General features: G+C 32.0%; 3 protein-coding genes across 4 annotated transcripts; all 3 read left to right on the forward strand.

The window, feature by feature from the left end:
- Positions 1-4051: 4051 nt before the first annotated feature.
- LOC142220141 (protein takeout-like) lies at positions 4052-10058 on the forward strand. Its single transcript, XM_075289111.1, has 3 exons — positions 4052-4211; positions 9147-9627; positions 9812-10058. Exons 1-3 carry the CDS (start codon positions 4130-4132, stop codon positions 10008-10010), a joined length of 762 nt encoding a protein of 253 aa, XP_075145226.1. The 5' UTR covers positions 4052-4129; the 3' UTR covers positions 10011-10058.
- A 6119-nt stretch (positions 10059-16177) lies between these two features.
- Positions 16178-17115, forward strand: LOC142220146 (protein takeout-like). The gene is made up of 2 exons (XM_075289118.1): positions 16178-16684; positions 16869-17115. The coding sequence occupies exons 1-2, from the start codon at positions 16260-16262 to the stop codon at positions 17065-17067; spliced, it is 624 nt and encodes a 207-aa protein (XP_075145233.1). The 5' UTR covers positions 16178-16259; the 3' UTR covers positions 17068-17115.
- A 136-nt stretch (positions 17116-17251) lies between these two features.
- Positions 17252-24385, forward strand: LOC142220145 (protein takeout-like). 2 transcript variants are annotated; one of them, XM_075289117.1, is made up of 3 exons: positions 17252-20464; positions 23494-23974; positions 24135-24385. In XM_075289117.1, exons 2-3 carry the CDS (start codon positions 23505-23507, stop codon positions 24331-24333), a joined length of 669 nt encoding a protein of 222 aa, XP_075145232.1. In that variant the 5' UTR covers positions 17252-20464; positions 23494-23504; the 3' UTR covers positions 24334-24385. The 2 variants fall into 2 exon arrangements, with proteins under 2 accessions (XP_075145232.1, XP_075145231.1); XM_075289116.1 differs by lacking the exon at positions 17252-20464 and adding an exon at positions 23222-23389.
- The last annotated feature ends 176 nt before the right edge of the window (positions 24386-24561 follow it).

A 24561-nucleotide genomic window follows, 5' to 3' on the forward strand; every position in this document is an offset into this window, starting at 1 on the left:
CTTGGTAGTACATAATTTTATGTCTTCCGTGGATATATCCACTATAGTGAAGCTAAAAGTGCAACAAAAGTTATTTAAACTTCATGGAAATTTTGGTCGCTTCAAGTTTTTATATTTCTGTACATGTTCTAGACCCATCGGCTCCTGGAATTTGGCAAGATGTGCCTCAATTTGGACCAAGTTTGAAACAACCACTATGCACATAAACTGCGAACAAAACGAACGCCACTAAAATAAATCGTATTGTTTTTCCTTCAAAAATCCTTCAAAAGTCGATAAACTTTCCAATGAAATCGTTTTGTCCTTATACGAGGGCAGTTCGGAAACTTCTTAGCCTAGCACAAAAAGCACGGTATAAACAGAAAAAAGTTAAGTGTTTTGGAAACTTTCATCTCTGTTATGAACACATTTTAAATTTTGTTTCGATCTGGCAACTCCTTCATATAGAAACAGGTGTTCCAAAAAGACGCATCTGCAATTGTTTTACAATGGAAAAATTAGAAATGTCATTAAATATTTACATAAAAAAGGTTTATCGGGACAAGAAATTCATAATGATATGGTGAATGTGTTAGGTGAAAGTGCTCCTTCATATGCAACAGTAAAAAATTGGGTTGATGAATTTAAACGTGGTCGTACAAGCATTGAAGATGAACCACGTAGTGGACGTCCAAAAACAGCAACAACAGCAGAAATTGTAGCCAAAGTGCATGATATGGTATAAAATGATCGACGAATAAAAGTGCGTGAAATTGCTAATATCATGGGCATCTCAAATGATCGAGTCCATTTAATTTTGCATGAAGAACTACAGATGTAAAAGCTTTCTGAAAGTTGGGTGCCGTATATGTTAACAGTCGATCAAAAACGCATAAGAATGAACATTTCTGGATCGTTTTAAGTGAAATAAAATGGATTTTAAGCGTCGTTTCATAACTGTTGATGGGACATGGATCCACCACTATACTCAAGAGAAAAAAGCACAATCCATACAATGGACTGAAGCTGGAGGAAGTGCCCCAAATAAGGCAAAAACAATTCAATCGGCTAGTAAGGTTATGGCAACGGGTTTTTGGGACTTCAAAGGTATTTTAACATATTGATTGACTATCTGCAAAAGGGTAAAACAATAAATTCTGAGTACTATTGCAACCTTTTGAATCAATTAAATGTACAAATTCGAGAAAAACGTCCTGGCTTACAACACAAAAAAATAATTTTTCATCAAGACAACGCACCAGCGCACAAGAGTGTTTTAACAATGGCTAAAATCAACGAATTAAAGTACGAGTTGCTTGACCACCCACCTTATTCTCCTGATTTAGCTCCCAGTGACTTTTACTTGTTCCCAAATCTAAAAAAAAATCCTTGCTGGCAAGCGTTTTACCTCAAATGAAGATGCAATTACAGTTGTAAACCACTATTTTGAAGACCTTGAGGAAAACTATTTTAATTAAGGGATAGAATTGCTAGAAAAGTGTTGGACTAAGTGTATTGAAGTTTCAGGAGATTATATTGAAAAATAAAAATATTTTTGAAAAACTAACTATTCTCTTTCATTGATAGGCTAAGAAGTTTCCGAAACGCCCTCGTAGATAACTTTTTTGGCTTAATAATGGGTTTATTGCACGAAAAGAAAATTTTGTTCGAAAAAGGTCAACTTGGCTTTAAAAATTCTGAAAAATTATTCAAAATTAATGCAATTGTCTTTAAATTTGTTGAGTTTCGGAGAAGTTGAAAAACTCATAAAATCAACTTTTGCAAAAGGTAAAATGGCGATTCCCGATTAAATTCCTTAACATTTTTAAATTTTCTTACATTTTGTCGCTATAAAAAAAAATTCTGATTCAATCAAGAAATTAATTGATCCAATTAATTTTTTTATTGAAATGGTTTCAATCGCAGAAATAAAAAATTAATTGAAAGTCAATTAAAAAATGAATTAAAAAAATTAATTGATACTATTAATTTTTGTGATTGATTTTTCAATTTAAAAAAATGGTTGAATCAATTAAATTTTTAATTCAATATTTTTAAAAACTCAATTAAGATATTAATTGGAAAAATTTTCGTGAAATCTTATTTGATAATCTTTGATCCAGAGTTGTGAAATTTTTAAAGTTCAATTAAAATTTTAATTGAAAAAATATTAATATAATTTTTTTGAGAACGAAGGCTTATTTTGTCAAACATCGAAATTAAAATAGCGGTCCGATTTAAGACTTAAGTGTAATAATGCGTATAATACACCCAAAGAAATTTGTTAGTAGGGACAGCAGAAAAGTCTGCTAAAACAGCAGAAAGTCTGCTGAAAAATGGAAAGCAGTCACTGTTTGCTGAAGTAGCAAACATTGTCTGCTATTTTTTAAGTTCGATTACACTAAAACATGTTTTAGTTTGGCTGAAACAAATAAAAATGTCAACTTAGGAGTATCCTAACACAATTAAAACAATATTTTATGAATATCTAATATTTATCAAATTGAGGGATAACAGCAAACAAATTGTTTGCTGATCGTATTTAGGAGCTTGTAAGTATATTACAGTTCCAAAATATACCAAAAACTACTTTTGGGTTTTAAATATGCTTTGGGGAAAAATTTATAACCTACAAATTTTATAACTTGTTGTTCATTAGACCCTGAAGTGCAAAAATATAACAGCAGACATCGACTGCTGTTTTTAGATGAGTTTTTTCTATGAGTGTAGGCTATATATCTTCTTAAAATTGGACGCGAAACACGTACCCGTAATTTTAGTCCCTTTGATTCAGATGTGTAAACATTTACAACTCTGTTCTGGCGAGCTTTTAGTCGACTTATAATAATCTTATCGATTTTTATATCTAACAAAATCAATTCTTCTTTTGCAAGTCATCTACAACTATAAAATATTCTTGTCTTTACGGACAGATATATTGACCATTTTGCCTGTCATGTTGTAATTGTTTTAGAAACCTGTTTGAAGTCATTTTCCCTGTTACACGTGAACACAGATCAATTGATCGATTATTACTAGAATGCACGCGCATATCTTTTTCACCGTGTTTAAATAACGTATTAAAGCAAACTTATTAAAAATATCATAAACTTTTCGTATAAAATTTAAGAATTTTCAAACTTTTTTTAAATTGAATAACGCTTAATAGATATTTCTTCCCTCGTGTGGTATGTTTTATGTTTTCTATTTGTTTTAACTTAGTGAGTAAAGATCACACTTCCAGATTGACCACTTTACACTTTTTAAAAATATTCTCAATTTTATTTGGGTGCAGTGTAAAAATAATGTACTACAATACTAGTTAGAATTTGTTTGCACGAGACTAGAGATGTGCGCGTGAGTGAAATTTCACTCACACTCACACACATTCACGAAGCAAAATGTTTATGCACGCACGCTCGCTCATGATACGTGTGGTAGCCATTCACACTCATGAACATTCACGAAATGAAAACCAGTACTCACGCACAAACTAATTTTAAAGACTCACGCTCACGCACGATTCACAACAATTCACGTGAGTAATGACATTTTCCAACCGGGAATGAACAAAGGTAACAAAATTCATAAATAGAATATAGTTCAACAGCTAAATTAAATTTAGTTAACAAACGAGTAAGAATTAAATCTTGATTTTTTTCGTGACCGTGATTTTGCAGAAATTTTATTCACGCACATTCACGAACAGATTTTATTTCTCATGCACGACATATTTAAATATTAGTTTAATCCCATTCACGCACATTCACAAAAATTGCATCAGATTCAACTCACGAATCACGTGTCGCGACAATTTCGTGTCACGCGCACACCCCTATACGAGACCTTTCTCATACAAATGAATTGCAATTGTCTGACCGGATTCAACACCTTTTCTATTCTTATGTGGTATTATGGAAGAAAAGCTTTCATCTTACAAAGTCTGAAGTTCACATTATTAATAAGTTATTCGCAATATAAAATAAAAATATATGAATGTTTATATCAAATTGAAAACAAACAAATAAACGACATCATAGAATAATCTTTATATAAAAACCTAGGAGGCTTTTATGTGATTTCAAGTTTATCTTTCCGCTTGTTCAGGTTAATTCGGTGTCGCAATAGTTGAAAATAAAGATAAAAGAAAATGGATGGATATATTTTTAAAATTGCATTATCTATAACCATTGTTTTATATTTTTCATCGAATTGCTATGGTGGAGAATTGCGTGAGTGAATAGAATTAAAGTTTTGGATTAATCCTACACTGGCAAAAATATCTAATATTAAATAAGCGTGTATTGTGTGAATATATGGATACTTTTTCTTCAGTGCGAAATTTAACTTAAATTGAAAGTAAATAGTTACCTCTATGACTTAATAAATCCAAATCCGCCATATATATATTGTCATAAGCCTGGACAATCTAATCAAGTATAAATGCCTACATTTTCTCCGAAAAGTGTTTAATATCACTGAACCGAAATATGTTTATCAGAGATTGCTGTTTTCAAGATCCAATCATGGAAACAGTAAAATGCAGTTACCATATAAATACCCCAGATCTGAACAGCAGTTTCTAATACCCTCGATTCGCCTTTGTAACAATCTGCCAATTAAACTTCAACTACTTAGTGACATAGTACATTTCAAAAAAAAGAGCTTAAAAATTTTTATAAATTACCTGATGAATAATTTCGTCGAATTCCAAAGTTTGTTTTAATATTTTATTACACTGAAAACAAAAAAAAAAAAACAGTGAACCCACCAGGAAGAAGAATTTTGGTTAATTTTAAGAAAATTATATTATTTTTAGAAAATTTTAAGTAAACGCTGACATCACGCCGATAACACAAAAATAAGTAAATATTTTTCGACAAATTCAAGAAAATTTATTAGACATAATTATTTTTTTTTCAACTGTTAAAGACAGTTTTGTAGTTTTAAGGAAAAAATTTGAGTTCAAAATGGCAAGAATGTCTTTAGTCCCATACGAAGTTCAAAATGAGCGCATTTGTAGTAAAATTAACAAATTTTAAGAAATAATGAACTTTTTTTTGAGAAGTGCGAATTTAGTAAATCTTTATGCTTCACTTGTATATATAATTTTCCTCTGTTTTAGTTAATTTAACTAAAGTATGCAAAAAATTATTAGATTAAAGGAAACATAATAATTCCATGAACTAAAATAAAGTTAAATTAGTTTTAGTGAAATAAAGGGTTCACTTTTTTTGAGTGTATATATACATTTTTTGTCTCAGAAATATTAAAATAGCGGTTTCAAAAATTTTACACAAACCATGAATATACATGTAATTAAAACTATATAACCTAGTGTTATAACTTTAATAGATTTAATATTTTGTTGTGCTAGGCTGTTATAACAACAAATAAATAAAACGTTGAGTTTTCGAATTTTATAAAATAAAATATAATGTAAGGAAGCATGCTTAGAAAATATCTCAGAATGAAAACAAAGATCCTAATTTATTCAAAGATCCTATTATTCGGTAATTTAGGTAAACTAATGGTAAATTTAGCTTATTTGTATTGAAAACTAAATTATTTGGTTGTAGTTATTTTTTTTTTTATTTTTTTTCGAAACTTTCACACAGGCCAATAAAATTTTCGTTATCCAAAGTACTATGTCCCAAAAATTTTATGAACTAAATGTCTATGGTTAAAATGGACATTTTTTTGGTTGGAATGAAAAAAAAAATAATTTTGTCTTCTATGAGAAAGTCTACTTTTTTAATGTGGTTTAAAATCATAAATATTTACTCATAAATCACTAAATGTCCACGAAATATTTTAACTAAAATATTTGCCTAAATGTAGTATGACAATTTCATGGGACAATTTTAATTATTAATTTTCAATAATTTTTAATTGAAATTTCTTCAATCACGGCAATGATAAACAACCAATTTTATTAATTGGTGTGATTGAAATTTCCGAAATTCGGAATGGCAAAATTTTCATTTGGCCATAATTACTTAACCCTGAAACTTTAAAACTTCAATCTTGTTAACATACACGCTCACAAAAAATCGCTTCTGTAACATATACTCCCAAACATATTTTGCTTCAAGCATATACATTTTTGGCTATTGCCCAAACATTTATATGTTTGATATCTTCCAATATATAATATGTTTGAAAGCATATTGGTCTAAACAATATATGTTTGGGTAGTCAATTTCCAAACATTTTGTATTTTTGCATCCAAATTCAATAATGTTGTCTTCCAAAAAACAATATGTTATTATGTGAACATATAATATGTTTGGAAGCATTTTGCACCCAAAAATATTATATGCTTTAAAAAATTCTCCCAAACAATATTGTGCTCAAAATTTTATTTATTTATTTATATATTTACAATCATAATGAATTATGAAAATAAACAGGTAATATAGGTGCTAACAACATAGGGTTTCGACCTGAATGCTCAAAATTTTGTTTCTGCCCAATTGTATATTCCCCCACATCTTTCTCACTTCCACGAGATTTTTTAGTTCTTAGCACCTTTTTCTGTAATACAAACATTGTAGAAGAAATTATTCAATTGTATGATTTTTTTTATTTTAATTTTACCTTTTGCCGGACGGGGATTCGAACAGCGGACCACACAGTTTGTAAGGATCAAAGAAGTAGCTGATCAATTGCCCAAGGAAAAATAAAATGTTAATTTTGTAATAACAAGCAACAACCACCAACTTAATTCAATATCGCTCCCTGTTAAATAGCGCTCCAAGCTACTAAACACATATATGTTTATAGGCTATTTCTAAATTAATATATGTTTGCATCCAAGCATATTATATTTAAAAACATTTTATGTCCCAAAAATAATATGTTCTAACATATTAACATATATGTCCCAAACATGTTATGCTAGTTTATGAACATTATATGCTTGCACTCAAAAATATTGTGCTTAAAAATTTGGGTTCCAAACATATAATGTTTATAGCCAAACATATGAAAAACAGTCTTTTTCATCCGTGTAGTTGTCTTTAATAAGAAGTTCAAATTAAATTTGTGTTGGAGTCCGAGGATAACAAGTTGGCTGATAAGTCCCCGGTCTGACACATAGAAGGCGTCGCTAGTATTAAATGCATATTATTTTTATATAGTACCAACCTTCAAATGATTCGTGTCAAAATTTGACGTCTGTAAGTCAATTAGTTTGTGAGATAGAGCGTCTTTTGTGAAGCAACTTTTGTTATTGTGAAAAAAAAAAGAAATTTCGTGTTTTGATAAAATACTGTTTTCTGAAGGGGGAAAAATACGGTGGAAGCGAAAACTTGGCTTGATAATGAGTTTCCGGACTCTGCCCTAGGGAAATCAACAATAATTGATTGGTATGCAAAATTCAAGCGTGGTGAAATGTGCACGGAGGACGGTGAACGCCCGAAAGAGGTGGTTACCGACGAAAACATCAAAAAAATCCACAAAATGATTTTGAATGACCGTAAAATGAAGTTGATCGAGATAGCAGAGGCCTTAAAGATATCAAAGGAACGTGTTGGTCATATTATTCATCAATATTTGGATATGCGGAAGCTCTATGCAATATGGGTGCCGCGCGAGCTCACATTTGACCAAAAACAACAACGTGTTGATGATTCTGAGCAGTGTTTGCAGCTGTTAACTCGTAATACACCCGAGTTTTTCCGTCGATATGTGACAATGGATGAAACATGGCTCCATCACTACACTCCTGAGTCCAATCTACAGTCGGCTGAATGGACAGCGACCGGTGAACCGTCTCCGAAACGTGAAAAGACTCAAAAGTCCGCTGGTAAAGTAATGGCCTCTGTTTTTTGGGATGCGCATGGAATAATTTTTATCGATTATCTTGAGAAGGGAAAAGCCATCAACAGTGACTATTATATGGCGTTATTGGAGCGTTTGAAGGTCGAAATCGCGGCTAAACGGCCCCATATGAAGAAGAAAAAAGTGTTGTTCCACCAAGACAATGCACCGTGCCACAAGTCATTGAGAACGATGGCAAAAATTCATGAATTGGGCTTCGAATTGTTTCCCTACCCATCGTATTCTCCAGATCTGGCCCCCAGCGAATTTTTCTTGTTCTCAGACCTCAAAAGGATGCTCGCAGGGAAAAAAGTTGGCTGCAATGAAGAGGTGATCGCCGAAACTGAGGCCTATTTTGAGGCAAAACCGAAGGAGTACTACCAAAATGGTATCAAAAAATTGGAAGGCCGTTACAATCGTTGTATCGCTCTTGAAGGGAACTTTGTTGAATAATAAAAACGAATTTTGACAAAAAAATGTGTTTTTCTTTGTTAGACCGGGGACTTATTAGCCAATCTGTTATCTACATTGGTTCGTTAGAAGAAAAATAAATTCTTGCGAAATTGCGATTCCGAATTTCGGAACATGCACTGAAAAAATATTTACGCGATATTAAAGATTACGCAAACTAAATTTTAGGATGCGCAATTTACAAAATATTAAGGACAAGTTTCTTTAAAATAATAAATTTTAATTAAAATAAAGTTTATAATCTTTGCTTCAAAAAATTTTTTCATTAAATTTAAAGTCGCATGTCTTTCAACAAAGGAACATTTTCTTTAAAATAAAGAAACACAGTTTTGATTTAAAGAAATCGTCCTTAAATTAACTGAAATATTGAATTTTTAGATTTAAGATAAAAAAGCTTCAAATATAGGCTAAGACTTATTTTCAGGATTTAGCGTCTTTGGTTTAAAGCTTGTTTGGAATTAAGAAAACATTTTTTACTTTCAAGTATCCGTTATAATTTGGATTTTTAAACTGGCATTTGCTTGTACGTGAGTACCTTTATTAATAAACCGCGAAAAGGAAATACAAATTTGATAAATGAGATCTATATCTTAATTTTAATTTTATTAGTCCTAGATTTAAAGCCAGATAGGTCGCTAAAAATGTCTTTATATTAAAGAAGCCGTATCTTTGGCTCGGAATCAATATCAAAATCCTTAAGGGAATGTCAAAATCTTTGGATCCAAGTAAACTTTTTTTTAGTGTGGGGAAATATTAAAATTCTTGGGAGATATTTTTGTCTGTGTATGTCTTCGAAGACTTATATAAGGATTTTTAAACACTGATTCTCCTCCGTCCTCCTTATATAAAATATATATTTTTTTTCATTTCAGCTTCGGATATCGCCAAGTGTAAGGCAGGCGATAATCAATGTGTTCTCGAAAGACATATGGAAGTATTTAAAAAGTATGCCAAGGGTAATCCAAAAATGGGTTTGCCCGATCTAACCGCCCTACCAGTAAAAGATGTAACGGTGTCCAAAGCAAACTCAAATTCACCCATAAAGATGGATTTCAAGTTCTCAGACGCGACTTGTTATGGTGTGGAAAAAACCATTATAGAAGTTACATCGGGATGGGTTAAGGAACCGAAATTCATTGAGGGTGACATAATAATTCCCCATTTAAAAATTGTTGGTAATTATGAGACGAGTGGCAAAATTTTACTCTTTGCTTTGAATGGCAAAGGTAAGGGCACAGTTGAATTGTTCGATTCCAAAGTTCATTGTAAATATCGAATGAGTTTGGAGAAGAGGAGTGATGGTAAAAATTATGCCAAAGTTAATAAAATAAAAGTGGATATGAAGCCCAAAAAGTGAGTATTATTTTATTTCAGATTGTGCAGGGTAAAGGTTATTCATGTGCCTTAAAATCTAAAGTTACATTATCTTTACTATTGGTGTAATTCTGTTTTTTTTTCAGTGTATATCACATTATATTTTCCGCAATTTCGTATTGAGTTTAATGAATGATTCTCTTTTTCTCGTCTTTTCTATTAGGATACACTTTGATTTAGAAAATTTAGTTGATGGCAATAAGGAATTGTCCGATACCTTGAATAATGTCCTGAACGAAAGCTGGAGTGATGTTTGGAATGAATTGGCTGATGGCGTTAATAATGTTATAGGAAATCTTTTTATTGATATTATGAACAAAATTTACAATGAACTTTCTTATGATGACTTCTATGCCGATTAAATATGATACATTTAGTAAATAAATATTAAGTCATATTGGTGCATCAAATTATTCACTTTTATTAAACTATGAGATGTTTGTGTCCTTGTCATCTTTGCTTCCCTAGAGAAGAATAAAAATGGGACTCTACACCTAAATTGTAAGTAATAAGATTGATTGTTGGATCGGTTAGTCTAGGTGAAAATGTTTTATTACGGCAGGTTTACTACATTGAAAAAAGAGTTTTAGTTTCTAAGGAACGTAAGATTCGGGTCTGCTCTTAAGGAAAATACTTTATAACAAAGGGTAATTACGTTTGTCTAAAATTTAGATCCGGAAGAAAGTATTTTTTTAGGTATAGAATTCAAAACACAGATTCACACAAAGACAAACAAAATTTAATATTTATATATGATAATATATTTTAAATAACTTAGACTCACCTATTGGATCGATCTAGACCTTGCTGTCGGTCTTCCCACCTGTTTGTTGCTCGCAAGATACGGGTTGCCATGTTTACCCCATTTTAATAAGCAGGCCGTGAGTTGTTTGTCTAAAAAAAAAAACTAGAAAAAGAGAAACATGAACAGATTACTGAACTTGGAGGATAAAAAAATAAATTTTGTTAATTATTGTATTTAACCGTAGAAAATTTGTCCAAAACTAAGTAAATCTTTGTAATTTTATACTGCTTCGGAGAACCCTACATTAAGTATTTTAAAATATTTTAAAATTAAATTTAATTCAACTAATTTTAAGTTGTTGAATGAACAACAAAAAGAGTTAATATTTTTCTGTAAAATTTAATAGTTGTAAATCCCATGAACTAAATTGAAATTTAAAACTTGTCATAAATTATGAGCTTCATTTTTTTCTGTGTGCGAAGTTTAAATATAACCAATTTACACTTGAAGACACGCCTCGAAGCGGAAGAGCATTTGAAGGCACTATTAGGTTAGGTTAGGTGGCAGCCCGATATATCAGGCTCACTTAGACTATTCAGTCCATTGTGATACCACATTGGTGTACTTCTCTCTTATATCACTGAGTGCTGCCCGATTCCATGTTAAGCTCAATGACAAGAGACCTCCTTTTTACAGCCGAGTCCGAACGGCGTTCCACATTGCAGTGAAACCACTTAGAGAACCTTTGAAACCCTCAGAAATGTCACCAGCATTACTGAGGTGGGATAATCGACCGCTGAAAAAGTTTTTTGGTGTTCGGTCGAAGCAGGAATCGAACCCACGACCTTGTGTTGCAAGGCGCGCATGCTAACCATTGCACCACGGTGGCTCCCTGAAGGCACCATTGAGGGAACAATCCAAAAAATTAATATCAGTGAACACAGAAAAATAGTAAACTTTATGGGAAGAATGAACTAACTAGTGCGAAAATTTATCAAATTGTATTCCATTTTTTGAGATTTTCATAACGAGAATTTACTAAGAGATCGTAAAAATAAACTAAAACAAAATAGTTTTTATAATGTCTCAGTTTATCGACGAGCATTTTTTGGTGCAATGATCACCACCTTCAATAAATTGATTTTATTCGAAAATTTGAGGCATGGGTTCTTCTCTGTAAAGGGTGATTTTTTAAGAGTTCCTAAAGCTCTTAAAAATGACCCTGCAAATGTTGGCCGCGACTGCTCCTCCAATTTTGGCATACTCTTTCTAACATTTCGGCTTGTATCTCACGAATAAATTCTTCTATGTTGAGTCAATTGAAGCTTATGTAGAGACATGAGTTTAAACATAGCCTCACAAAAAATAGTCAAAGTGTGTAAATATAACCATATGTGAGCTATAGGCGGTAGGCGAATACTAGTTGACCAGTCCCGAACGTCAAATAAATTATTCAGCGAACACGCCTCTCAGTAACCCCATTGTTACGCGTGCTATGTGGCATGTCGTGCCGTCTTGTTGACACCACATGGCATCCAAATCAAGGTCTTCCATGTTGGTCAAAAACAAATTGGATATTATCTCATGGTTCTCTTAGTCACACTTCCATATTGAAGACTCAATATTATGTAAAAGGTGGTTAAAATGTCAAGAGCCAATGTTAATTTTGAATAAAACACAAAATTATTGTAATTTTATTTTATTATGATATATTGTTATTACTCAATTATGTATGGAACAAAATATCGGCCAAATGGGCACCGCGACCTCGGTGGCACTAAAGTATGCAAAAAATTATTAGATTAAAGGAAACATAATAATTCCATGAACTAAAATAAAGTTAAATTAGTTTTAGTGAAATAAAGGGTTCACTTTTTTTGAGTGTATATATACATTTTTTGTCTCAGAAATATTAAAATAGCGGTTTCAAAAATTTTACACAAACCATGAATATACATGTAATTAAAACTATATAACCTAGTGTTATAACTTTAATAGATTTAATATTTTGTTGTGCTAGGCTGTTATAACAACAAATAAATAAAACGTTGAGTTTTCGAATTTTATAAAATAAAATATAATGTAAGGAAGCATGCTTAGAAAATATCTCAGAATGAAAACAAAGATCCTAATTTATTCAAAGATCCTATTATTCGGTAATTTAGGTAAACTAATGGTAAATTTAGCTTATTTGTATTGAAAACTAAATTATTTGGTTGTAGTTATTTTTTTTTTTATTTTTTTTCGAAACTTTCACACAGGCCAATAAAATTTTCGTTATCCAAAGTACTATGTCCCAAAAATTTTATGAACTAAATGTCTATGGTTAAAATGGACATTTTTTTGGTTGGAATGAAAAAAAAAATAATTTTGTCTTCTATGAGAAAGTCTACTTTTTTAATGTGGTTTAAAATCATAAATATTTACTCATAAATCACTAAATGTCCACGAAATATTTTAACTAAAATATTTGCCTAAATGTAGTATGACAATTTCATGGGACAATTTTAATTATTAATTTTCAATAATTTTTAATTGAAATTTCTTCAATCACGGCAATGATAAACAACCAATTTTATTAATTGGTGTGATTGAAATTTCCGAAATTCGGAATGGCAAAATTTTCATTTGGCCATAATTACTTAACCCTGAAACTTTAAAACTTCAATCTTGTTAACATACACGGTCACAAAAAATCGCTTCTGTAACATATACTCCCAAACATATTTTGCTTCAAGCATATACATTTTTGGCTATTGCCCAAACATTTATATGTTTGATATCTTCCAATATATAATATGTTTGAAAGCATATTGGTCTAAACAATATATGTTTGGGTAGTCAATTTCCAAACATTTTGTATTTTTGCATCCAAATTCAATAATGTTGTCTTCCAAAAAACAATATGTTATTATGTGAACATATAATATGTTTGGAAGCATTTTGCACCCAAAAATATTATATGCTTTAAAAAATTCTCCCAAACAATATTGTGCTCAAAATTTTATTTATTTATTTATATATTTACAATCATAATGAATTATGAAAATAAACAGGTAATATAGGTGCTAACAACATAGGGTTTCGACCTGAATGCTCAAAATTTTGTTTCTGCCCAATTGTATATTCCCCCACATCTTTCTCACTTCCACGAGATTTTTTAGTTCTTAGCACCTTTTTCTGTAATACAAACATTGTAGAAGAAATTATTCAATTGTATGATTTTTTTTATTTTAATTTTACCTTTTGCCGGACGGGGATTCGAACAGCGGACCACACAGTTTGTAAGGATCAAAGAAGTAGCTGATCAATTGCCCAAGGAAAAATAAAATGTTAATTTTGTAATAACAAGCAACAACCACCAACTTAATTCAATATCGCTCCCTGTTAAATAGCGCTCCAAGCTACTAAACACATATATGTTTATAGGCTATTTCTAAATTAATATATGTTTGCATCCAAGCATATTATATTTAAAAACATTTTATGTCCCAAAAATAATATGTTCTAACATATTAACATATATGTCCCAAACATGTTATGCTAGTTTATGAACATTATATGCTTGCACTCAAAAATATTGTGCTTAAAAATTTGGGTTCCAAACATATAATGTTTATAGCCAAACATATGAAAAACAGTCTTTTTCATCCGTGTAGTTGTCTTTAATAAGAAGTTCAAATTAAATTTGTGTTGGAGTCCGAGGATAACAAGTTGGCTGATAAGTCCCCGGTCTGACACATAGAAGGCGTCGCTAGTATTAAATGCATATTATTTTTATATAGTACCAACCTTCAAATGATTCGTGTCAAAATTTGACGTCTGTAAGTCAATTAGTTTGTGAGATAGAGCGTCTTTTGTGAAGCAACTTTTGTTATTGTGAAAAAAAAAAGAAATTTCGTGTTTTGATAAAATACTGTTTTCTGAAGGGGGAAAAATACGGTGGAAGCGAAAACTTGGCTTGATAATGAGTTTCCGGACTCTGCCCTAGGGAAATCAACAATAATTGATTGGTATGCAAAATTCAAGCGTGGTGAAATGTGCACGGAGGACGGTGAACGCCCGAAAGAGGTGGTTACCGACGAAAACATCAAAAAAATCCACAAAATGATTTTGAATGACCGTAAAATGAAGTTGATCGAGATAGCAGAGGCCTTAAAGATATCAAAGGAACGTGTTGGTCATATTATTCATCAATATTTGGATATGCGGAAGCTCTATGCAATATGGGTGCCGCGCGAGCTCACATTTGACCAAAAACAACAACGTGTTGATGATTCTGAGCAGTGTTTGCAGCTGTTAACTCGTAATACACCCGAGTTTTTCCGTCGATATGTGACAATGGATGAAACATAGCTCCATCACTACACTCCTGAGTCCAATCTACAGTCGGCTGAATGGACAGCGACCGGTGAACCGTCTCCGAAACGTGAAAAGACTCAAAAGTCCGCTGGTAAAGTAATGGCCTCTGTTTTTTGGGATGCGCATGGAATAATTTTTATCGATTATCTTGAGAAGGGAAAAGCCATCAACAGTGACTATTATATGGCGTTATTGGAGCGTTTGAAGGTCGAAATCGCGGCTAAACGGCCCCATATGAAGAAGAAAAAAGTGTTGTTCCACCAAGACAATGCACCGTGCCACAAGTCATTGAGAACGATGGCAAAAATTCATGAATTGGGCTTCGAATTGTTTCCCTACCCATCGTATTCTCCAGATCTGGCCCCCAGCGAATTTTTCTTGTTCTCAGACCTCAAAAGGATGCTCGCAGGGAAAAAAGTTGGCTGCAATGAAGAGGTGATCGCCGAAACTGAGGCCTATTTTGAGGCAAAACCGAAGGAGTACTACCAAAATGGTATCAAAAAATTGGAAGGCCGTTACAATCGTTGTATCGCTCTTGAAGGGAACTTTGTTGAATAATAAAAACGAATTTTGACAAAAAAATGTGTTTTTCTTTGTTAGACCGGGGACTTATTAGCCAATCTGTTATCTACATTGGTTCGTTAGAAGAAAAATAAATTCTTGCGAAATTGCGATTCCGAATTTCGGAACATGCACTGAAAAAATATTTACGCGATATTAAAGATTACGCAAACTAAATTTTAGGATGCGCAATTTACAAAATATTAAGGACAAGTTTCTTTAAAATAATAAATTTTAATTAAAATAAAGTTTATAATCTTTGCTTCAAAAAATTTTTTCATTAAATTTAAAGTCGCATGTCTTTCAACAAAGGAACATTTTCTTTAAAATAAAGAAACACAGTTTTGATTTAAAGAAATCGTCCTTAAATTAACTGAAATATTGAATTTTTAGATTTAAGATAAAAAAGCTTCAAATATAGGCTAAGACTTATTTTCAGGATTTAGCGTCTTTGGTTTAAAGCTTGTTTGGAATTAAGAAAACATTTTTTACTTTCAAGTATCCGTTATAATTTGGATTTTTAAACTGGCATTTGCTTGTACGTGAGTACCTTTATTAATAAACCGCGAAAAGGAAATACAAATTTGATAAATGAGATCTATATCTTAATTTTAATTTTATTAGTCCTAGATTTAAAGCCAGATAGGTCGCTAAAAATGTCTTTATATTAAAGAAGCCGTATCTTTGGCTCGGAATCAATATCAAAATCCTTAAGGGAATGTCAAAATCTTTGGATCCAAGTAAACTTTTTTTTAGTGTGGGGAAATATTAAAATTCTTGGGAGATATTTTTGTCTGTGTATGTCTTCGAAGACTTATATAAGGATTTTTAAACACTGATTCTCCTCCGTCCTCCTTATATAAAATATATATTTTTTTTCATTTCAGCTTCGGATATCGCCAAGTGTAAGGCAGGCGATAATCAATGTGTTCTCGAAAGACATATGGAAGTATTTAAAAAGTATGCCAAGGGTAATCCAAAAATGGGTTTGCCCGATCTAACCGCCCTACCAGTAAAAGATGTAACGGTGTCCAAAGCAAACTCAAATTCACCCATAAAGATGGATTTCAAGTTCTCAGACGCGACTTGTTATGGTGTGGAAAAAACCATTATAGAAGTTACATCGGGATGGGTTAAGGAACCGAAATTCATTGAGGGTGACATAATAATTCCCCATTTAAAAATTGTTGGTAATTATGAGACGAGTGGCAAAATTTTACTCTTTGCTTTGAATGGCAAAGGTAAGGGCACAGTTGAATTGTTCGATTCCAAAGTTCATTGTAAATATCGAATGAGTTTGGAGAAGAGGAGTGATGGTAAAAATTATGCCAAAGTTAATAAAATAAAAGTGGATATGAAGCCCAAAAAGTGAGTATTATTTTATTTCAGATTGTGCAGGGTAAAGGTTATTCATGTGCCTTAAAATCTAAAGTTACATTATCTTTACTATTGGTGTAATTCTGTTTTTTTTTCAGTGTATATCACATTATATTTTCCGCAATTTCGTATTGAGTTTAATGAATGATTCTCTTTTTCTCGTCTTTTCTATTAGGATACACTTTGATTTAGAAAATTTAGTTGATGGCAATAAGGAATTGTCCGATACCTTGAATAATGTCCTGAACGAAAGCTGGAGTGATGTTTGGAATGAATTGGCTGATGGCGTTAATAATGTTATAGGAAATCTTTTTATTGATATTATGAACAAAATTTACAATGAACTTTCTTATGATGACTTCTATGCCGATTAAATATGATACATTTAGTAAATAAATATTAAGTCATATTGGTGCATCAAATTATTCACTTTTATTAAACTATGAGATGTTTGTGTCCTTGTCATCTTTGCTTCCCTAGAGAAGAATAAAAATGGGACTCTACACCTAAATTGTAAGTAATAAGATTGATTGTTGGATCGGTTAGTCTAGGTGAAAATGTTTTATTACGGCAGGTTTACTACATTGAAAAAAGAGTTTTAGTTTCTAAGGAACGTAAGATTCGGGTCTGCTCTTAAGGAAAATACTTTATAACAAAGGGTAATTACGTTTGTCTAAAATTTAGATCCGGAAGAAAGTATTTTTTTAGGTATAGAATTCAAAACACAGATTCACACAAAGACAAACAAAATTTAATATTTATATATGATAATATATTTTAAATAACTTAGACTCACCTATTGGATCGATCTAGACCTTGCTGTCGGTCTTCCCACCTGTTTGTTGCTCGCAAGATACGGGTTGCCATGTTTACCCCATTTTAATAAGCAGGCCGTGAGTTGTTTGTCTAAAAAAAAAAACTAGAAAAAGAGAAACATGAACAGATTACTGAACTTGGAGGATAAAAAAATAAATTTTGTTAATTATTGTATTTAACCGTAGAAAATTTGTCCAAAACTAAGTAAATCTTTGTAATTTTATACTGCTTCGGAGAACCCTACATTAAGTATTTTAAAATATTTTAAAATTAAATTTAATTCAACTAATTTTAAGTTGTTGAATGAACAACAAAAAGAGTTAATATTTTTCTGTAAAATTTAATAGTTGTAAATCCCATGAACTAAATTGAAATTTAAAACTTGTCATAAATTATGAGCTTCATTTTTTTCTGTGTGCGAAGTTTAAATATAACCAATTTACACTTGAAGACACGCCTCGAAGCGGAAGAGCATTTGAAGGCACTATTAGGTTAGGTTAGGTGGCAGCCCGATATATCAGGCTCACTTAGACTATTCAGTCCATTGTGATACCACATTGGTGTACTTCTCTCTTATATCACTGAGTGCTGCCCGATTCCATGTTAAGCTCAATGACAAGAGACCTCCTTTTTACAGCCGAGTCCGAACGGCGTTCCACATTGCAGTGAAACCACTTAGAGAACCTTTGAAACCCTCAGAAATGTCACCAGCATTACTGAGGTGGGATAATCGACCGCTGAAAAAGTTTTTTGGTGTTCGGTCGAAGCAGGAATCGAACCCACGACCTTGTGTTGCAAGGCGCGCATGCTAACCATTGCACCACGGTGGCTCCCTGAAGGCACCATTGAGGGAACAATCCAAAAAATTAATATCAGTGAACACAGAAAAATAGTAAACTTTATGGGAAGAATGAACTAACTAGTGCGAAAATTTATCAAATTGTATTCCATTTTTTGAGATTTTCATAACGAGAATTTACTAAGAGATCGTAAAAATAAACTAAAACAAAATAGTTTTTATAATGTCTCAGTTTATCGACGAGCATTTTTTGGTGCAATGATCACCACCTTCAATAAATTGATTTTATTCGAAAATTTGAGGCATGGGTTCTTCTCTGTAAAGGGTGATTTTTTAAGAGTTCCTAAAGCTCTTAAAAATGACCCTGCAAATGTTGGCCGCGACTGCTCCTCCAATTTTGGCATACTCTTTCTAACATTTCGGCTTGTATCTCACGAATAAATTCTTCTATGTTGAGTCAATTGAAGCTTATGTAGAGACATGAGTTTAAACATAGCCTCACAAAAAATAGTCAAAGTGTGTAAATATAACCATATGTGAGCTATAGGCGGTAGGCGAATACTAGTTGACCAGTCCCGAACGTCAAATAAATTATTCAGCGAACACGCCTCTCAGTAACCCCATTGTTACGCGTGCTATGTGGCATGTCGTGCCGTCTTGTTGACACCACATGGCATCCAAATCAAGGTCTTCCATGTTGGTCAAAAACAAATTGGATATTATCTCATGGTTCTCTTAGTCACACTTCCATATTGAAGACTCAATATTATGTAAAAGGTGGTTAAAATGTCAAGAGCCAATGTTAATTTTGAATAAAACACAAAATTATTGTAATTTTATTTTATTATGATATATTGTTATTACTCAATTATGTATGGAACAAAATATCGGCCAAATGGGCACCGCGACCTCGGTGGCACACCTTCATCCGATGGTCCAAATTTTCGATGACGCTGAGACATAATGGAGGTTCTATGCCGTTAATGTGCCGAATTATCTCATCCTTTAGCTCTTGAATTGTCGACGTACACCTTTTCTTTCAAATAACCCCAAAGAAAAAAGTCCAACAGTGCCAAATCACATGATCTTGGCGGCCAATTGACATCGCCATTACGTGAGATAACACGGCCATTGAATTTGTTGCGCTAAAGAGCCATTGTTCCGTTAGCTGTGTGGCAAGTGGCACCGTCCTGCTGAAACCACATATCGTCCACATCCATATCTTCCAATTCGGGCCATAAAAGTTCGTTATCATCTCACGATAGCGAACACCATTTACAGTAACTGCCTGACCGGCCTCATTTTGGAAACAATACGGCCCGTTGATGCCGCCAGCCCATAAACCGCACCAAACAGTCACTCTTTGTGGGTGCATTGGTTTTTCGACAATCACTCTTGGATTCTCATTCGCCCAAATGCGGCAATTCTGTTTATTGACGAATCCACTGAGGTGAAAATGTGCCTCATCACTGCAGATGATTTTCTTCGAAAATTGATCATTCACTGTTGCCATTTCTTGGAACCATTTAACACGTTGTTGGATTGTGTATCTCTCCATGGTTCAAATTGAGTAAGTCTGAAATAGAGAAATATCAAATAAAATTCGGAAAAAAACTTGGCGTTTAGGTGTGATTCACATCCAACATCGGCCATTACAATTTAACCACCCTTTATATTATTAAAAATATTTCCTATTTTAGTTGGTTGCAGTGTAAAAATAATATACTGTAATACTAGTTAGAGATTTTCTGCTCAAGACCCATGACGTAAAAATTTATAACAATGAGTAAATGGTCTTTGGTCTGGCCGGATTCAAAGCCTTTTTAATGTTCTAATTTTAATTACGAAATATTTCGAGTTTTCATCTTACAAAGTCTGTAGTCCACTTTATTAATAATTCATTCGTAATAAAATATAGGATCGTTTATAATAAATTAAAAACAAACAAATTAACGACATCATCAAATAATCTTTATATAAAAACCTACGAGACTTTTATGTGATTTCAAGTGTATCTTTTTGCTTGTTCGGGTTATATCGGTGTCGCGATAGTTGAAAATAATGATAGAAGAAAATTGAAGGATATATTTTTAAAATTGTATTATCTATAACTATTGTTTTAAATTTTTCATCGAAGTGTTATGGTGGAGAACTGCGTGAGTGAATAGAATTATATATTTGGATTAATCATAAAAATATTTAATATTAACAATAACAAAGTAAAAGTTTCTATGTATTCAAATAAGTGCGCATTGTCCGTATTCACATATAGTATAGGCAGATTATCAAAATTTAACATCTTACTGTTTGTTTAGTGCGAAATTTCATTAATGCATAATTTATTTTTTTAATTGCAAAAAAAAAATATTTGTTTGAAGAATTTTCCTTATACGAAGTATGTCTGATTAAATGAACTAAACGTGGGTATAAAATTCATAAAGATTCCTACAATATCCTTTAAATGAATACGAAATGCATTATCCATACAACCTGTCTCTTTTTTTGTTTGTAAAAGATTTCAAGCGCGAAGTCACAACAACGTTCTTCATTCAACTTAATAAGGTTGTTTATAATACGATAAAAACTTATATGGTTTTCAGATTATTTCTCCAAATAACAGTTGGTAATGAAACCGAATATGAACAGATTATATGGTAAAGTAACTAGTAGTAACTAGTAATCTTATGTTAGTCGTTAACCGGTTAGTAGAATTTTATGACAATTTCGTTTAGCAAAAAAAAAAGTAGTATAAAATCGCCGGCATCAAAAAAAAAAAATAATATTACACAGAAAAAAAGTATGTTGTTAATTTGATGTCAAAATTATGTTATTGCAAATTTAATATAAATTATAAATTTTCCTCAGCCCAATGACATTTTCTTTATTTCAAGTATGTCACAAATTTTGGGAAAACTAACCATGGGTATAAGAACAGTTTCGTACACTTTTCTAAAATAGTAAGAATTAAGTACCCGGCAAAAAAATTTTGAAGTTCTTCTCAAGGCACAACTTTAAAAGAACTTCCAAGAATGTCCTCCCAAAGGTGTTCTTTATTTTAAATGCACAGGAAGTTCATTTGAGTAATTTTTTTTATAACTCGCTTTTTTCATATTTTTAATGGAAATTTTTTTTTGTTTCAAATAGGTTAAAAACAGATTAAAAATTAATAAAATGGCACAAAATATTTAAATTTAGCCGAAAAAAATGTTAAATCCTTTCTAGAAAAATTGCGAAGTTTTGAAAATATTTGATTGCAAACGTTCCAGACAAGCGTTATAATGCATTAGAAATCATAAACAAATTTTAAAAATGATCTGTTTGTCAAAATATCACAAAATTTCTTAATTCACATCCAAAATACTGAATACACCGCACACCTTAAGAAGTGATGCAAATTCAGTGCAGCGGCTGTTGAAATGGTGGACATCCGTCCTATGACAAGCCCATATTAAATTCATCGCTTCTGCGTCAATTTGGCACCACTTCCGGATCCTAAAAGAACATTTTTTTGCTGGGTATGACGTGGTTAGTATGGTAATGATTTGGCTTCACTGAATTTTTATATTTTCTTTTCGTTCATTTTAGCTTTTATGAAGGAATAAGTTCGTAAATCGTAGTTACAAATTTAAAAATCTCAACAACGTATTAGGTTAGGTTAGGTTAGGTTGCAGCCCGATGTATCAGGCTCACTTAGACTATTCAGTCCATTGTGATACCACATTGGTGAACTTCTCTCTTATCGATGAGTGCTGCCCGATTCCATGTTAAGCTCAGTGAAAAGGGACCTCCTTTTTATAGCCGTGTCCGAACGGCGTTCCACATTGCAGTGAAAGCATTTAGAGAAGCTTTGAAACCCTCAGATATGTCACCAGCATTACTGAGGTGGGATAATCCACCGCTGAAAAACTTTTTGGTGTTCAGTCGAAGCAGGAATCGAACCCACGACCTTGTGTATGCAAGGCGGGCATGCTAACCATTGCACCACGGTGGCTCCCGTGCAACGTATTACGGAAATCTCAAAAAAAAAAACAAACATCAGTAAATCTATATACGAACTTGAGTTTTGCCCGATCATCAAATCGCACACCTTTGTCATTCATCGGAAAAATATTTATTTATTAGCACGATCCCTCTCTGGAATCATATCTCGAATGAATTGCAATTAGTAAGCAAATATCGATTCAAGAGTAATATTCTGGCATATTATTCACCCATGGGAAGTTTAGGTTACGTTAGGTTAGGTATAGTGGCAGTCCGATATTCCAGCCTCACTTAGACAATTCAGTCCATTGTGATACCACAGTGGTGAACTTCTCTCTGGGGAAGCTATATTCATATTCTATAATCAATTTTAAAATATTGTTTTTTTTTGTATATATTATTTTCATTTTAATTTTATTTAAATTTAATGTAATGTATATTAATAACTCTATAATAATGTTTTGACCTGGTTACTTCTGTACTCTAATTTATAAGATACTATCTTGTTGTATTCGAAATAATATTATATATAAATACATAACACCGAATGTCTATCTCTTCATAACTAGAGATATATTAGGGAATTTTAGAAATTGCCATTTTTTTCAAATTTGGAAATTTACTTAAAGAAATGAAAAGAAATTAGTTTCTTTTAATGAATTTTCTTCAATTTGATTAACAATGTTGGGTTATTTATATTATGCCCTAATAAATATATACTATACATCATGTAGTAATTCCATCTGAACTTATTTACAAAGTGGTTTCACATTGTTTTTTTTTGTGGTGTATACAGCTTAGAATAAAAGAGAACCCAATGATACTCGTAGCGTAGTGTAAAATTATTTTTTCTTACAAAATTATATATAATTAAAAAAGAAATAGAAATTGTATTGTAAAAGTTTTCTATAAAAACATTTATGTTTTTTAAATCGAATTCAGATGTAGTGTTACTGTGGCCGGTGATATATCGTTTTTGGTTAATTGAGTATTCTGTTACACATTTCGATTTTACAAAAGATGAATGTGAAGATATCAACAATTTTTTTTAACGACAATTGTGATTTGTTTATCTCACAAGTGCTATGGTGGAGATATACGTGAGTTGCTGTGGGCGTATTGTAAACTATAATGCCCGATCTTTCCAAAAAAATCTAAATTAATTTTTGGTTTAAAATAATTTTTTTTTTGAATCTTTATCCAGCCAATGACATAATGAAGTGTAAAGCAGGAGACAATGAATGCGTTCGTTCTAAAATCCAAGAGATTATAAAAAGATTCCCTCATGGTAATCCCGATTTCAGTATGCCGGATATATCTGCTTTTAATTTTACCAATGTAATTGTGTCACGTGCCAGCAGTAATACACCAGTACAATTGAATTTTAAGTTTTTGGAGTTTACGGCTTATGGATTGGAAAATCTGGTCTTATTGCATACCAAAGGATGGACCAAAGATCCACAATTAATTGAGGGTGAAATTGTATTACCTGATTTGAAAATAATTGGGGATTATGAAACAAATGGCAAAATATTATTCTTAAGACTGGATGGCAAAGGAAAGGGAAATGTCGAATTGAAAGATTGCACATTAAATGTGAAGATTCGATTGGATTTGGAGAAAAGGGAGGATGGAAAAAATTATCTAAAGGTTAAAAAAACAAAGGTTACAATGGAGCCCAAAAAGTAAGTGCTTTATGGAATGGCTAAGAGGATTGTATGGAACTTTTATACTTGAGAATTGCCTTTAAAAATTTAGTGTATAGGTTTCATTATATTTCCTTTGTCAAATGGATCCATATCCTTAAAGAAATCTTACTAATTCATTTTCCCCTTTATTTTTTAGAATGATTGTCAAAATGGATAATCTAGTAAAAGGAAGTCCAGAGTTGACGAACAGCATCAATCAGGTCGTAAACGAAAATTGGCAAGATGTTTGGGCCGAATTAAGCGATGGCATCAATAAAGTTGTTGCTCAAATATTTTACAATGCTATGACACCAGTTTTCAATGCCCTACCCTATGATAATTTCTATGTAGACTAGAATAAATTGTCAAGACTAAGTAAATAAAGAAAGTCATTTATACCGGAATAAATTATGTTAAATTGTTTTATGGGAGTGTTTTTGAGTTTGATAACCAATATCTTTGAATAGTAGACGAAATTCAATTGAATGATTGGTCCAATGATTACCATGATCGCCTTGCAAACAAGGGGTTATGATTTCAATTCTAGTTTATGTGGTGGAATTTTGTGATCTATGTAATGCTCT

The sequence above is a fragment of the Haematobia irritans genome, chromosome 1, assembly GCF_050003625.1.
Source record: "Haematobia irritans isolate KBUSLIRL chromosome 1, ASM5000362v1, whole genome shotgun sequence".
NCBI classification, from domain to species: Eukaryota; Metazoa; Arthropoda; class Insecta; order Diptera; family Muscidae; genus Haematobia; species Haematobia irritans.

Excerpts from the sequence above, each read along its gene's own strand:
- LOC142220145 (XM_075289117.1), top strand. The coding sequence starts at position 23,505 with ATGAAGTGTAAAGCAGGAGACAATGAATGCGTTCGTTCTAAAATCCAA. Across the intron at positions 23,975-24,134 it reads GTTACAATGGAGCCCAAAAA|AATGATTGTCAAAATGGATA; the intron begins GTAAGTGCTTTA and ends TTTATTTTTTAG.
- LOC142220146 (XM_075289118.1), top strand. The coding sequence starts at position 16,260 with ATGGAAGTATTTAAAAAGTATGCCAAGGGTAATCCAAAAATGGGTTTG. Across the intron at positions 16,685-16,868 it reads GTGGATATGAAGCCCAAAAA|GATACACTTTGATTTAGAAA; the intron begins GTGAGTATTATT and ends CTTTTCTATTAG.
- LOC142220141 (XM_075289111.1), top strand. The coding sequence starts at position 4,130 with ATGGATGGATATATTTTTAAAATTGCATTATCTATAACCATTGTTTTA. Across the intron at positions 4,212-9,146 it reads TTGCTATGGTGGAGAATTGC|CTTCGGATATCGCCAAGTGT; the intron begins GTGAGTGAATAG and ends TTTTCATTTCAG. Across the intron at positions 9,628-9,811 it reads GTGGATATGAAGCCCAAAAA|GATACACTTTGATTTAGAAA; the intron begins GTGAGTATTATT and ends CTTTTCTATTAG.